This window comes from Hyla sarda, chromosome 1 (assembly GCF_029499605.1).
Source record: "Hyla sarda isolate aHylSar1 chromosome 1, aHylSar1.hap1, whole genome shotgun sequence".
Lineage (NCBI taxonomy): Eukaryota > Metazoa > Chordata > Amphibia > Anura > Hylidae > Hyla > Hyla sarda.
In genome coordinates, this window is record NC_079189.1 from 538,803,798 (window position 1) to 538,820,367 (window position 16,570).

The 16,570-nt window shown below is 41.4% G+C and overlaps 1 protein-coding gene across 1 annotated transcript in view; it reads right to left on the reverse strand.

Annotated features, from left to right (window-relative positions):
- The window catches only part of PDE4D (phosphodiesterase 4D), an 846,931-nt gene extending 831,976 nt beyond the window's left edge, over nt 1–14,955 (reverse strand). The window contains exon 1 of the mRNA XM_056540893.1: nt 11,119–14,955. Within this exon, the coding sequence (XP_056396868.1) occupies nt 11,119–11,849 (731 nt within the window). The 5' untranslated portion in view covers nt 11,850–14,955. The remainder of the gene's footprint in view (nt 1–11,118) is intronic.
- Nucleotides 14,956–16,570: the final 1,615 nt, after the last annotated feature.

The window sequence follows — 16,570 nt, forward strand, 5'->3', positions numbered from 1 at the left end:
TTTCCAAACTCACAATTTTTCATGGACCAGTTCAGGTTTGAAGTGGATTTGAAGGGTCTTCATATTAGAAATACCCCACAAATTACCCCATTATAAAAACTACACCCCCCAGAGTATTCAAAATGACATTCAGTCCGCGTTTTAACCCTTTAGGTGTTTCACAGGAATAACAGCAAAGTGAAGGAGAAAATTCACAATCTCCATTTTTTACACTCGCATGTTCTTGTAGACCCAATTTTTGAATTTTTACAAGGGGAAAAAGGAGAAAATGTTTACTTCTGTTTGTAGCCCAATTTCTCTCGAGTAAGCACATACCTCATATGTCTATGTAAAGTGTTCGGCGGGCGCAGTAGAGGGCTCAGAAGCGAAGGAGCGACAAGGGGATTTTGGAGAGTACGTTTTTTTGAAATGGTTTTTGGGAGGCATGTTGCATTTAGGAAGCCCCTATGGTGCCAGAACAGCAAAAATCCCCCACATGGCATACCATTTTGGAAACTAGACCCCTTGAGGTACGTAACAAGGAATAAAGTGAGCCTTAATACCCCACAGGGGTTTCACGACTTTTGCATATGTAAAAAAATAAAAATAAAATTTCACTAAAATGTGTGTTTCCCCCCAAATTTCACATTTTTGCAAGGGTTAATAGCAGAAAATACCCCCCAAACATTGTAACCCCATCTCTTCTGAGTATGGAGGTATCCCATAAGTTGACCTGAGGTGTACTATGAGTGAACTACAATGCTCAGAAGAGAAGGAGTCATATTTGGCTTTTTGAGAGCAAATTTTGCTTGGGGGCATGTCGCATTTAGGAAGCCCCTATGGTGCCAGGACAGCAAAAAAAAAACACATGGCATACCATTTTGGAAACTAGACCCCTTGTGGAACGTAACAAGAAATAAAGTGAGCCTTAATACCCCACAGGGGTTTCACGACTTTTGCATACGTAAAAAGAAAATAAAAAAAATCACTAAAATGTGTGTTTCCCCCCAAATTTCACATTTTTACAAGGGTTAATAGCAGAAAATACCCCCCAAAATTTGTAACCACATCTCTTCTGAGTATGGAGGTACCCCATAAGTTGACCTGAAGTGCACTACGGGCGAACTACAATGCTCAGAAGAGAAGGAGTCATATTTGGCTTTTTGAGAGCAAATTTTGCTCGGGGGGCATGTCGCATTTAGGAAGCCCATATGGTGCCAGGACAGCAAAATAACCCCCACATGGCATACCATTTTGGAAACTAGACCCCTTGAGGAACGTAACAAGGCATAAAATGAGCATTTACCCCCCACTGGTGTCTGTCAAATCTTTGGAACAGTGGGCTGTACAACATTTTTAATTTGCACAGCCCACTGTTCCAAAGATCTGTCAGACACCAGTGGGGTGTAAATTCTCACTGCACCCCTCATTACATTTCGTGAGGGGTCTAGTTTCCGAAATGGGGTCACATGTGGGGTTTTGTTTTTTTTGCGTTTGTCAAAACCGCTGTAACAATCAGCCACCCCTGTGCAAATCACCTCAAATGTACATGGTGCACTCTCCCTTCTTGGCCTTGTTGTGCGCCCCCAGAGCACTTTGCGCCCACATATGTGGTATCTCCGTACTCGGGAGAAATTGTGTTACAAATTTTGTGGGGCTTTTTTCCCCTTTACCTCTTGTCAAAATGAAAAGTATGGGGCAACACCAGCATGTTAGTGTAAAAAGTTAATTTTTTTTACACTAACATGCTGGTGTAGACCCCAACTTCACCTTTTCATAAGGGGTGAAAGGAGAAAAAGACCCCCAAGATTTGTAAGGCAATTTCTCCCGAGTACGGTGATACCCCATATGTGACCCTAAACTGTTGCCCTGAAATACGACAGGGCTCCAAAGTGAGAGCGCCATGTGCATTTGAGGCCTGAATTAGGGATTTGCATAGGGGTGGACATAGGGGTATTCTACGCCAGTGATTCCCAAACAGGGTGCCTCCAGCTGTTGTAAAACTCCCAGCATGCGTGGACAGTCAACAGCTGTCTGGCAATACTGGGAGTTGTTGTTTTGCAACAGCTGGAGGCTCCATTTTGGAAAGAGTGGCGTACCAGACGTTTTTCATTTTTATTGGGGAGGGAGGGGGGCTGTGTAGGGGTATGTGTATATGTAGTGTTTTTTACTTTTTATTTTATTTTGTGTTAGTGTAGTGTAGTGTAGTGTAGTGTTTTTAGGGTACAGGCGGGGGATTACAGCGAGTTTGAGCTGCCGCGCAAAATTTGCTGCATCGCAAACTTGCAGCCCGATACTCACTGTAAGCCCCCTGCCCATGTGAATGTACCCTGTACATTCACAGGGGGGGGACCTCCAGCTGTTGCAAAACTACAACTCCCAGCATGCCTGAGAATGTTTGGGAGTTGTGGTTTTGCAACAGCTGGAGGCACACGGGTTGGGAAACACTGAGTTAGGAAACAATGTTTCCCAACCAGTGTGCCTCCAGCTGTTGCAAAACCACAACTCCCAAACATTCTCAGGCATGCTGGGAGTAGTAGTTCGGCAACATCTGGAGGACTACAGTTTGCAGACCACTAATACAGTGGTTCCCAATCTGTGCCCTTCCAGATGTTGCAAAACTACAACTCCCAGTATGCCAAAACTGTCCAGGCATGCTGGGAGTTGTAGTTCTGCAACATCTGAAGGGCCAGATGTTACAGAACTACAACTCCCAGCATGCCTGGACAGTAAGGGCATGCTGAGGATGTGTAGTTTTGCAACATCTGGAAGGGCACAGTGGTCTCCAAACTGTGGACCTCCAGATGTTGCAAAACTGCAACTCCCAGCATGCCCAGACGCCAAGGGCTGTCTGGGCATGCTGGGAGTTGTAGTTTACAGGGTCCTATTACAGCAATGCATGTCGCTTTACGGCGACGTGCATTGCTGTAAAGGGCCCGACCGCGGCTGAAGATCTACTCACCTGTCGCCGTCGCCGTCTTCATCGTCTGGATCCGGGTCTTCAGGGACGAGGTAAGTACCGGGGCCGGTCCCCAGCACTCCCCCGTCCCCCGCCGCGTCCTCCGGTCTTCCTCCCGTCCTCTCCGGACTTTCAGGGGCCGGGCAGGACGGGAGGAAGTAACCGCCCCCCCTCCTGCGATTGGTCGGTTAACTAACCGACAGATCGCAGGGGATCGGAGGAGGTGGCCGGCTTGCCACCTCGCTCCTAGGCTCCAGCATGGTCCTGGCTGTCTGCGACAGCCGGGATCATGCGAAATTACCGGGCGGTCGGGTCCCAGAGACCCGATCAGCCCGGTATCACCGCAGATCGCAAGGGCGATTTCCCTTGCGATTTGCGGCGATCGCCGACATGGGGGGCCTACATGGCCCCCCTCGGCGTTTGCCCTGGATGCCTGCTGAAGGATTTCAGCAGGCATCCAGTTCCGATCTCTTCCCGGCGAGCGGCAGAGACCGGAAAACGCCATGACGTATGCATACGTCATGGGTCCTTAAGACCCAGGGTGTGAAGACGTATGCCTACGTCATGGGTCCTGAACAGGTTAAAGGGGTATTCCAGGCCAAATTTTTTTTTTTTATATATCGACTGGCTCCGGAAAATTAAACAGATTTTTAAATGACTTCTATTAAAAAATATTAATCCTTCCAATAGTTATTAGCTTCTGAAGTTGAGTTGTTGTTTTCTGTCTAACTGCTTTCTGATGACTCACGTCCCGGGAGCTGTGCAGTTCCTATGGGGATATTCTCCCATCATGCACAGCTCCCGGGACGTGACATCATCATTGAGCAGTTAGACAGAAAACTTTAGAAGCTAATAACTATTGGAAGGATTAAGATTTTTTAATAGAAGTAATTTACAAATCTGTTTAACTTTCTGGAGCCAGTTGAGATATAAAGGTTTTGCCTGGAATACCCCTTTAATAATGGAAGCTGATATAATGATTGAAACAATAGTATAGTGATGGGGGTAATAGTGTAGTGATATTTTGATTGGGGCAATTGTATAACGATGGGGTATTGAAGTGAAATCATGATGTAGTAATGGGGTAAAAGTGAAGTGATATCATGATTGGGGGAATAGTATAGTAATGTGTAAATATAGTGTAGTGATATAGTGATACAGTATAGTAATAATGTAATAGTGTAGTGATATAGTGATACAGTATAGTAATAGTGTAGTGATATAGTGATACAGTATAGTAATAATGTAATAGTGTAGTGATATAGTGATACAGTGTAGTAATAATGTAATAGTGAAGTGATATAGTGATACAGTATAGTAATAATGTAATAGTGTAGTGATATAGTGATACAGTGTAGTAATAATGTAATAGTGTAGTGATATAGTGATACAGTGTAGTAATAATGTAATAGTGTAGTGATATAGTGATACAGTATAGTAATAATGTAATAGTGTAGTGATATAGTGATACAGTGTAGTAATAATGTAATAGTGAAGTGATATAGTGATACAGTATAGTAATAATGTAATAGTGTAGTGATATAGTGATACAGTGTAGTAATAATGTAATAGTGTAGTGATATAGTGATACAGTATAGTAATATGTAAATATAGTGTAGTGATATAGTGATACAGTATAGTAATAATGTAATAGTGTAGTGATATAGTGATACAGTGTAGTAATAATGTAATAGTGTAGTGATATAGTGATACAGTGTAGTAATAATGTAATAGTGTAGTGATATAGTGATACAGTGTAGTAATAATGTAATAGTGTAGTGATATGGTGATACAGTGTAGTAATAATGTAATAGTGTAGTGATATAGTGATACAGTGTAGTAACAATGTAATAGTGTAGTGATATAGTGATACAGTATAGTAATGTGTAAATATAGTGTAGTGATATAGTGATACAGTGTAGTAATAATGTAATAGTGTAGTGATATAGTGATACAGTATAGTAATAATGTAATAGTGTAGTGATATAGTGATACAGTGTAGTAATAATGTAATAGTGTAGTGATATAGTGATACAGTGTAGTAATAATGTAATAGTGTAGTGATATAGTGATACAGTGTAGTAATAATGTAATAGTGTAGTGATATAGTGATACAGTGTAGTAATAATGTAATAGTGTAGTGATATAGTGATACAGTGTAGTAATAATGTAATAGTGTAGTGATATAGTGATACAGTGTAGTAATAATGTAATAGTGTAGTGATATAGTGATACAGTGTAATAATGTAATAGTGTAGTGATATAGTGATACAGTGTAGTAATAATGTAATAGTGTAGTGATATAGTGATACAGTGTAATAATGTAATAGTGTAGTGATATAGTGATACAGTGTAGTAATAATGTAATAGTGTAGTGATATAGTGATACAGTGTAGTAATAATGTAATAGTGTAGTGAAATAGTGATACAGTGTAATAATGTAATAGTGTAGTGATATAGTGATACAGTATAGTAATAATGTAATAGTGTAGTGATATAGTGATACAGTGTAGTAATAATGTAATAGTGTAGTGATATAGTGATACAGTGTAGTAATAATGTAATAGTGTAGTGATATAGTGATACAGTGTAGTAACAATGTAATAGTGTAGTGATATAGTGATACAGTGTAGTAATAATGTAATAGTGTAGTGATATAGTGATACAGTATAGTAATAATGTAATAGTGTAGTGATATAGTGATACAGTGTAGTAATAATGTAATAGTGTAGTGATATAGTGATACAGTGTAGTAATAATGTAATAGTGTAGTGATATAGTGATACAGTGTAGTAATAATGTAATAGTGTAGTGATATAGTGATACAGTATAGTAATAATGTAATAGTGTAGTGATATAGTGATACAGTGTAGTAATAATGTAATAGTGTAGTGATATAGTGATACAGTGTAGTAATAATGTAATAGTGTAGTGATATAGTGATACAGTGTAGTAATAATGTAATAGTGTAGTGATAAAGTGATACAGTGTAGTAATAATGTAATAGTGTAGTGATATAGTGATACAGTATAGTAATAATGTAATAGTGTAGTGATATAGTGATACAGTGTAGTAATAATGTAATAGTGTAGTGATATAGTGATACAGTGTAGTAATAATGTAATAGTGTAGTGATATAGTGATACAGTGTAGTAACAATGTAATAGTGTAGTGATATAGTGATACAGTGTAGTAATAATGTAATAGTGTAGTGATATAGTGATACAGTATAGTAATAATGTAATAGTGTAGTGATATAGTGATACAGTATAGTAATAATGTAATAGTGTAGTGATATAGTGATACAGTATAGTAATAATGTAATAGTGTAGTGATATAGTGATACAGTGTAGTAATAATGTAATAGTGTAGTGATATAGTGATACAGTGTAGTAATAATGTAATAGTGTAGTGATATAGTGATACAGTGTAGTAACAATGTAATAGTGTAGTGATATAGTGATACAGTGTAGTAATAATGTAATAGTGTAGTGATATAGTGATACAGTGTAGTAATAATGTAATAGTGAAGTGATATAGTGATACAGTATAGTAATAATGTAATAGTGTAGTGATATAGTGATACAGTGTAGTAATAATGTAATAGTGTAGTGATATAGTGATACAGTATAGTAATAATGTAATAGTGTAGTGATATAGTGATACAGTGTAGTAATAATGTAATAGTGTAGTGATATAGTGATACAGTGTAGTAATAATGTAATAGTGTAGTGATATAGTGATACAGTGTAGTAACAATGTAATAGTGTAGTGATATAGTGATACAGTGTAGTAATAATGTAATAGTGTAGTGATATAGTGATACAGTATAGTAATAATGTAATAGTGTAGTGATATAGTGATACAGTATAGTAATAATGTAATAGTGTAGTGATATAGTGATACAGTATAGTAATAATGTAATAGTGTAGTGATATAGTGATACAGTGTAGTAATAATGTAATAGTGTAGTGATATAGTGATACAGTGTAGTAATAATGTAATAGTGTAGTGATATAGTGATACAATGTAGTAATAATGTAATAGTGTAGTGATATAGTGATACAGTGTAGTAACAATGTAATAGTGTAGTGATATAGTGATACAGTGTAGTAATAATGTAATAGTGTAGTGATATAGTGATACAGTGTAGTAATAATGTAATAGTGAAGTGATATAGTGATACAGTATAGTAATAATGTAATAGTGTAGTGATATAGTGATACAGTGTAGTAATAATGTAATAGTGTAGTGATATAGTGATACAGTATAGTAATATGTAAATATAGTGTAGTGATATAGTGATACAGTATAGTAATAATGTAATAGTGTAGTGATATAGTGATACAGTGTAGTAATAATGTAATAGTGTAGTGATATAGTGATACAGTGTAGTAATAATGTAATAGTGTAGTGATATAGTGATACAGTGTAGTAATAATGTAATAGTGTAGTGATATGGTGATACAGTGTAGTAATAATGTAATAGTGTAGTGATATAGTGATACAGTGTAGTAACAATGTAATAGTGTAGTGATATAGTGATACAGTATAGTAATGTGTAAATATAGTGTAGTGATATAGTGATACAGTGTAGTAATAATGTAATAGTGTAGTGATATAGTGATACAGTATAGTAATAATGTAATAGTGTAGTGATATAGTGATACAGTGTAGTAATAATGTAATAGTGTAGTGATATAGTGATACAGTGTAGTAATAATGTAATAGTGTAGTGATATAGTGATACAGTGTAGTAATAATGTAATAGTGTAGTGATATAGTGATACAGTATAGTAATAATGTAATAGTGTAGTGATATAGTGATACAGTGTAGTAATAATGTAATAGTGTAGTGATATAGTGATACAGTGTAGTAATAATGTAATAGTGTAGTGATGGTGTAATAGTGAAGTGATATCATGATTGGAACAATAATGCAGTGATAAGGTAATGGGGTAGTAGTGCAGTGATATGATTGGAGCCATATCATACTAATAGGGTGATATTATAGTGATGGGGTAATAGTAAGGTGATGATGCAGTTGTGGGGTAACAGTGCAGTTGTGCACACCAGAACATGTTAAGGCTATAGGGTAGTAATGGGGTAAGAGTGTAATGATATCATGACTGGAGGAAGTCATAGTGTATGGATGTATAGTGATGGAGTAATTGTGTATTGATACCATAATGGGGGCAATATTTATAGAGTAATAGTTATGTCGTAATGGGGTAATAGTGTAGTGAAATTATGACTGGGGCAATAATGTAGTGAAGTAGAAATGATTTACAGTGAACTGATAACATGATTGAGGCAATAAGGTAGTGATTGGGTAATATTACAGTGATATCATTATTGGGGCAATAAGATAGTAGTGGGGCAACAGTGTAGTGTTGTCATGAGTGGGGTTATAGTGTAGTTATCTAGTAATGGGGTATTCATGCTGTGATATATGATAAGGGGACATGTAATAATAGTGGTAATGTATAATGATATAAAATGGTGTTAAGGGGCACAAGTATAATTACACAGTAATGGAGTAATAGTATAGTTGATATCATGATTTGGGCAATAAGCTAGTAATGGTTTACAATGCAGTGACATAATAATTGGGGCAATGAGGCAATGGGGTAATAGAGTAGTTACACAGTGATGGGGTAATAAATTAGTTACTCAATGATGGGGTAATAGAGTAGTTACACAGTGATGGGGTAATAGAGTAGTTACACAGTGATGGGGTAAAAGAGTAGTTACACAGTGATGGGGTAATAGAGTAGTTACACAGTGATGGGGTAATAGAGTAGTTACACAGTGATGGGGTAATAGAGTAGTTACACAGTGATGGGGTAATAGAGTAGTTACACAGTGATGGGGTAATAGAGCAGTTACACAGTGATGGGGTAATAGAGTAGTTACACAGTGATGGGGTAATAGAGTAGTTACACAGTGATGGGGTAATAGTGTAGTTACACAGTGATGGGGTAATAGAGTAGTTACACAGTGATGGGGTAATAGAGTAGCTACACAGTGATGGGGTAATAGAGTAGTTACACAGTGATGGGGTAATAGAGTAGTTACACAGTGATGGGGTAAAAGAGTAGTTACACAGTGATGGGGTAATACAGTAGTTACACAGTGATGGGGTAACAGAGTAGTTACACAGTGATGGGGTAATAGAGTAGTTACACAGTGATGGGGTAATAGAGTAGTTACACAGTGATGGGGTAAGGGAGTAGTTACACAGTGATGGGGTAATATAGTAGTTACACAGTGATGGGGTAATAGTGTAGTTACACAGTGATGGGGTAATAGAGTAGTTACACAGTGATGGGGTAATAGAGTAGTTACACAGTGATGGGGTAATAGAGTAGCTACACTGATGGGGTAATAGAGTAGTTACACAGTGATGGGGTAATAGAGTAGTTACACAGTGATGGGGTAATAGAGTAGTTACACAGTGATGGGGTAACAGAGTAGTTACACAGTGATGGGGTAATAGTGTAGTTACACAGTGATGGGGTAATAGAGTAGTTACACAGTGATGGGGTAATAGAGTAGTTACACAGTGATGGGGTAATAGAGTAGTTACACAGTGATGGGGTAATAGTGTAGTTACACAGTGATGGGGTAATAGAGTAGTTACACAGTGATGGGGTAATAGAGTAGTTACACAGTGATGGGGTAATAGAGTAGTTACACAGTGATGGGGTAATAGAGTAGTAACACAGTGATGGGGTAATAGAGTAGTAACACAGTGATGGGGTAATAGAGTAGTTACACAGTGATGGGGTAATAGAGTAGTTACACAGTGATGGGGTAATAGAGTAGTTACACAGTGATGGGGTAATAGAGTAGTTACACAGTGATGGGGTAATAGAGTAGTTACACAGTGATGGGGTAATAGAGTAGTTACACAGTGATGGGGTAATAGAGTAGTTACACAGTGATGGGGGTAATAGAGTAGTTACACAGTGATGGGGGTAATAGAGTAGTTACACAGTGATGGGGGTAATAGAGTAGTTACACAGTGATGGGGTAATAGAGTAGTTACACAGTGATGGGGTAAAAGAGTAGTTACACAGTGATGGGGTAATAGAGTAGTTACACAGTGATGGGGTAATAGAGTAGTTACACAGTGATGGGGTAATAGAGTAGTTACACAGTGATGGGGTAATAGAGTAGTTACACAGTGATGGGGTAATAGTGTAGTTACACAGTGATGGGGTAACAGAGTAGTTACACAGTGGTGGGGTAACAGAGTAGTTACACAGTGATGGGGTAACAGAGTAGTTACACAGTGATGGTGTAATAGAATAGTTACACAGTGATGGGGTAATAGAGTAGTTACACAGTGATGGGGTAATAGAGTAGTTACACAGTGATGGGGTAATAGAGTAGTTACACAGTGATGGGGTAATAGAGTAGTTACACAGTGATGGGGTAATAGAGTAGTTACACAATGATGGGGTAATAGAGTAGTTACACAGTGATGGGGTAATAGAGTAGTTACACAGTGATGGTGTAATAGAATAGTTACACAGTGATGGGGTAATAGAGTAGTTACACAGTGATGGGGTAATAGAGTAGTTACACAGTGATGGGGTAATAGAGTAGTTACACAGTGATGGGGTAATAGAGTAGTTACACAGTGATGGGGTAATAGAGTAGCTACACAGTGACGGGGTAATAGAGTAGTTACACAGTGATGGGGTAATAGAGTAGTTACACAGTGATGGGGTAATAGAGTAGTTACACAGTGATGGGGTAATAGAGTAGTTACACAGTGATGGGGTAATAGAGTAGTTACACAGTGATGGGGTAACAGAGTAGTTACACAGTGATGGGGTAATAGTATAGCAGTGCAGTGGTAGGAGGGCAGTCAGTGACAATGTCATCTGTCACCTGTGCAGTTTATCACATTGGCACATTGTATGATCTCAGGACTTTCCTGCTGAATCGATGGATCACTATTTCATGCATTCCTCTTTATTTGCCCAATACAAAGAATGTATCAATAAGCCCTAATGCATATTAAGGTTACCCCAGGAAGTAGAGCAGTCCCCACAGAACACTCAGCCCTATGTTATGTGCATGTGTCTTTAAGAGTGGTGGAAGAACAAGCCAGTGCACACTGACAAGCAGTTGTCCTATGTCATTGACAATGGAGAAAAGAAGCTTACCGTCTAAATCCCTGGAAGGATGAGGGCCAGGACATGCGGGATTTCTTCAGTCCAGGTCTGTGCCCAGTGTCCACAGCATAAGACGAGCGGTCCATGGCTTGGCAGTGAAGGTATCTCTCCGTGTCTGAGAAACCACGATGCCTCACCCTGCTGTTAGAGTATCTAGTACGGGAGGAGACTGGGGGGCAGGGGGGCGCCGGCTGAGTCTGCAGGGAGGGCACCGGCTGGCACAGGAACTGGGACTGTAGCCCAGGCTGTGACTGGAGTTGGAACTGGAGCAATGGGTGAGCCGGGGCTTGACACGGAGGGTGGATTTGGGGTGGGGATTGGGGCTGTAGTATAGGGAGTATCTGGGACTGAGACAGAGGTGGAGATTGGGGATGAAGGACGGGGTAAACTTGGCTGTGAAGCTGGGGTGCAACCTGGCTGAGGAGGAGAGAGTTGGGGGTACCAAGGGATGGGATGAGGGTCTGGCTCTGCGCCTGGAGAGATGGCAGTGTCTGGTCCTGGTGCTGGAGAAAGCTCGGCTGGTGCTGGAGAAAGCTCGGCTGGTGCTGGAGAAAGCTCGGCTGGTGCTGGAGAAAGCTCGGCTGGTGCAGAGCCTGGAGCTGGCGCTGCTGTTGATCTGGCCGCCACAGATGTTTTGGTGCCTTCAGGTTCCCTGTGCTGCTCCCATTGCTGCAGCTGCTGCTGTTTACCAGAGCAGACAGATTGCTGCCCTCTGTCTCCATGTTCACCCTGCAGACTGCCCGACACACAAAGGGGTCTAGTGATCTGATCTCAGTTTACTGACAGAAGTTTAAAGAGGAACATAGGAGCGCCCCATACAGTCCAACTCTGCTCCCCCAATGCACCATAAGGAGCAGTAATGCTGAAAAAGTTGGACAGCTTCCTCCAGCACCGAATCACCATATGGAACAGTGCTTAGTAAAATCCGGAACCGCTCCACAGGATCACCAGACTCTGGAGTGCTGCTGCAATGCCGGGACCAGCCCACAGAACCAGGGAACCGGGAGATGCTGCACTGCTGCCTCCAGAAAAGGATCACCAAGCGGAGGAGTCCTAGGGGGGAGAGGGTGCTGAAATCCGGGACTGCTCCTTCAGGACAGGATCAATATAGGAGGAGAGGGTGCTGAAATCCGGGACCGCTCCACAGGATCACCAGACTCAGGAGTGCTGCTGCAATGCCGGGACCAGCCTACAGAGCAAGGGAGATGCTGCACTGCTGCCTCCAGAAAAGGATCACCAAGCGGAGGAGTCCTAGGGGGGAGAGGGTGCTGAAATCCGGGACTGCTCCTTCAGGACAGGATCACTATAGGGGGAGAGGGTGCTGAAATCCGGGACCGCTCCACGGGATCACCTCAGGAGTGCTGCTGCAATTCTGGGATCAGCCCACAGAGCCAGGGAATCGGGGAGATGCTGCACTGCTGCTTCCAGAAAAGGATCACCAAGAGTCAGACGGTGCTGAGGTCCTATGGGGGAGAGGGTGCTGAAATCCGGGACTGCTCCTTCCGGACAGGATCACTATAGGGGGAGAGGGTGCTGAAATCCGGGACTGCTCCTTCAGGACAGGATCACTATGGGGGAGAGGGTGCTGAAATCCGGGACTGCTCCTTCAGGACAGGATCACTATGGGGGAGAGGGTGCTGAAATCCGGGACTGCTCCCTCAGGACAGGATCACTATGGGGGAGAGGGTGCTGAAATCCGGGACTGCTCCTTCAGGACAGGATCACTATAGAGGGAGAGGGTGCTGAAATCCGGGACTGCTTCTTCAGGAGAGGATCACTGTAGGGGGAGAGGGTGCTGAAATTCGGGACCGCTCCTTCAGTACAGGATCACTATAGGAGGAGAGGGTGCTGACATCCGGGACTGCTCCTCTGGACAGGATCACTATAGGGGGAGAGGGTGCTGAAATGCTGGACAGCTCCTCATACACGATCACTCTATGGAGCAGGATCAGAAGGTGCTGAAATCCGGGACAGCTCCTCAGTACACGATCACTATACGGATCAGGACCAGGAGGTGCTGAAATCCGGGACAGCTCCTCAGTACACGATCACTATACGGATCAGGACCAGGAGGTGCTGAAATCCGGGACAGCTCCGCAGTAGATATCACCAGACGGACGAGTCAGAAGGTGCTGAAATCCCGGATCACTAGACGGATAAGGGCTGAAGTGCCGCAAAGCCCTCAAAGCAACAGAAATCCGTACATAACAGTCACAAAGCTGCCGGAAAGTTGTAATCTACCTCCACGGGCACAAGACTTGTACAGACAGGGATTAGTCAGATCTTCTCAGCCCCTGCAGAATCCCATCTCCTTTCTTCATATTCAAAGCCTCCAAACATCCCGCCTGCTGGCTATTCCCCGGTTGACTTGACAGGTGCACAGTACAAGGTAACATGCTGCTGGTAAGAACACCGATTCTGCTGTAATCTTCCAAATAAGAGGGGAAATTCCCTTATCCAGGCTCCAGAGAAAGTGTTGCTGGGCCGGCTGCCTCCTCCTCCTGGCCGCATGCTCTCTCCTCCTTACCTCCCACAGCAGATGACTGAACTCTCTGCTCTAGATGTTATGCATGGCTCCCAGCCAAAAGTTCATCATGTCCTCTCTCCTGGAGCCTCTGGTCCCCCTCTTCTCCCATGGCTCAGCTCTCTTCATCCGCTTTCCAAATTTTGAAACTTTACAGAAATAGACTGATAGAGGGAAGGGGAGGTGCAAGGAGCAGGATCTGCCTCCTCTGAGCCCAAGACAAGGAGGAAGGCAATCAGCTCCTTCTACATAAGCTGGAGCCTCCTTACACTTTCCTCCACCACCCCCAAAGAATACTGAATGTATTTATGTATCTCCTTGTGCTACAGTTACAATTCTATATATATTTTATTCTCAGCTCTGCATCCTATATATATTGACACTGTAGTCCAAGTTTCCCAACCAGTGTGCCTCCAGCTGTTGCAAAACTACATCTCACAGCAGATTTGTAAATTACTTATGTTAAAATCCTTTCAGTACTTATGAGCTGCTGAAGTTGAGTTGTTCTTTTCTGTCTAAGTGCTCTCTGATGACACTTGTCTCGGGAACTGTCCAGAGTAGAAGCAAATCCCCATAGCAAACCTCTTCTTCTCTGTGCAGTTCCCGAGACAAGCAGCGATGTCAGCAGAGAGCACTGTTGTTAGATAGAAAAGAACAACTCAACTTTAGCAGCTGATAATTATTGGAAGGATTAAGATTTTTTAATAGAAGTAATTTACAAATTAGTAAATCTGTTTAACTTTCTGGAGCCAGTTGATATAAAAAAAAAGTTTTTTCCTGGAATACCCCTTTAATAAAGTGTTAATATGCATAGCCTTTGAATCATTCTCTATGGATTGCACCAATTACCCGGATTTTTACTTGGTCCATTCCTGCAATCTCTGTGATGCTCAGTTGAAGTTCATCCCTGCCGATACCGAAAGGCAGCACCATATTCATTATAAACATATGGAATTATGTCTTTAACAACCCACCCAGGTGAGCAGTTTACCACTATTCACCTCGATCACCTTGTTTTATGTGTGTCATCTTTTATTGGCAATATTGCCCTATGAGGAGATCTGCCTTTTTTTTTAGATATTTAACACTGAAGAAATGCCGTTCGCTAAAATGTAAAATAGTGAGTGCACAGCCTGTATAACAGTGTTTAAAGGGATACTATGGTGGAAAAAAATATTTTTTAAATCAACTGGTGCCAGAAAGTTGAACAGATTTGTAAATTGCTTCAATAAAAAAATCTTAACCCTTCCAGTACTTATCAGTTGCTGTATACTACAGAGGAAGATCTTTTCTTTTTTAAATTTATTTTCTATCTGACCACAGTGCTCTCTGCTGACACCTCTGTCTCAGTCAGTACATGTCCATAGCAGGAGAGGTATGGGGATTTGCTCCTGCTCCAGACAGTTCCTGATATGGACAGAGGTTTCAGCAGAGAGCACTGTGGTCAGACAGAAAAGACATTGAAAAAGAAAAGAACTTCCTCTGTAGTATATCTAATATCCTCTAATATCTTCCTCTAATATCTTGTTTGGCCACCATTATTTTACGGCACTTCCTTAAGCCTCTTGGGCATGGAGTTCACCAGAGCTTCAAAGGTCGTCACTTTAGTTCTTTACCACTCCTCTATGACGGCATCACAGAGCTGGTGGCTATTACAGACCTTGTGCTCCCCCACTTTCTGTTTGAGGATGCCCACCAGATGCTCAATAGGGTTAAGGTCTGGGGACATGTTTTTTAGTAAGGCAGTGGTCATCTTAAAGGTGTGTTTGAAGCCATTATCATGTCAGAATACTGCTCTTCGTTAGTATGTCACAGTACATGTTGGCATTCATGGTTTCCTCAATGAAATGTAGCTCCCCACTGCCAGCAGCACTTATACATGCCCAGACCATAACACTTCCACCACCATGCTAGACTGTAGGCAAGACACACTTGTCTTTGTACTCCTCACCTGGTTGTCGTCACACACGCTTGACACAATCTGAACTGAAAATGATTATCTTCGTCTCATTGTACCTTAGTCTGCCTGTCTTCAACATGCTGTTTCTGGGCTTTCTCATGCATCATCTTTAAAATAAGGCTTTCTTCTGGGTGGACAATCATGCAGACCAATGTGATGCAGTGGGCAGTGTACGATCTGAGCTCTGACAGGCTGACCCCCACCCCTTCAAACTCTGCAACAATGTTGGTAGCATGTATACGTCTATTTTCTAAAGAAAATCTCTGGATATGACGCTGAGCATGTACACTGAACTTCTTTGGTCAACCATGGAGAGGCCTGTTCTGAATGGAAAATGTCCTGTGAAACCGCTGTATGGTCTTGCCCACCATGTTGCAGCTTAGTTTCAGGGTCTTGGAAATTTCTTATAGCCTAGGCCATCTTTATGTAGAGCAACAATTCTTTTTTTCTCCAGATCTTCAGAGAGATCTTTGCCATGAGGTGCCATGTTAAACTTCCAGTCACCATTATTAGAGGGTCTGAGAGCTATAACATTATATTTAAGAAACTTGCTTCTTGCTGACATGAACCAACCTTTTTCCCTTTGGTTACTTATTTTCTTTTTTGTTTTCTCTAATAGACACAAATGAATGAATTTACAGAGATTCCCTATCTATGATTTTATCATAACTAGAAAGTCATCATAGAGCTCTAATCAGATGTAAATTAAAACACATTTATATACAAATATGTGGTGACCCACGGTGTATGGCGGGACCATGGGCTGTAGTGGTGTAGGTGGTGGGGCCAGATGGTATTAACCCCTGGGGCAAGAGGTTGTTTACCCCTAGTGTTCGTGATGCCAGGATGTGGTTGTATGGTGTAGGGCACCGCCAACAACCAACCCAGAAACGGCATATAGTAAATGAGAGTCCAAAGCAGGTTTTGATGCAACTGGAACTTTACTGAAGAAGGCAGTA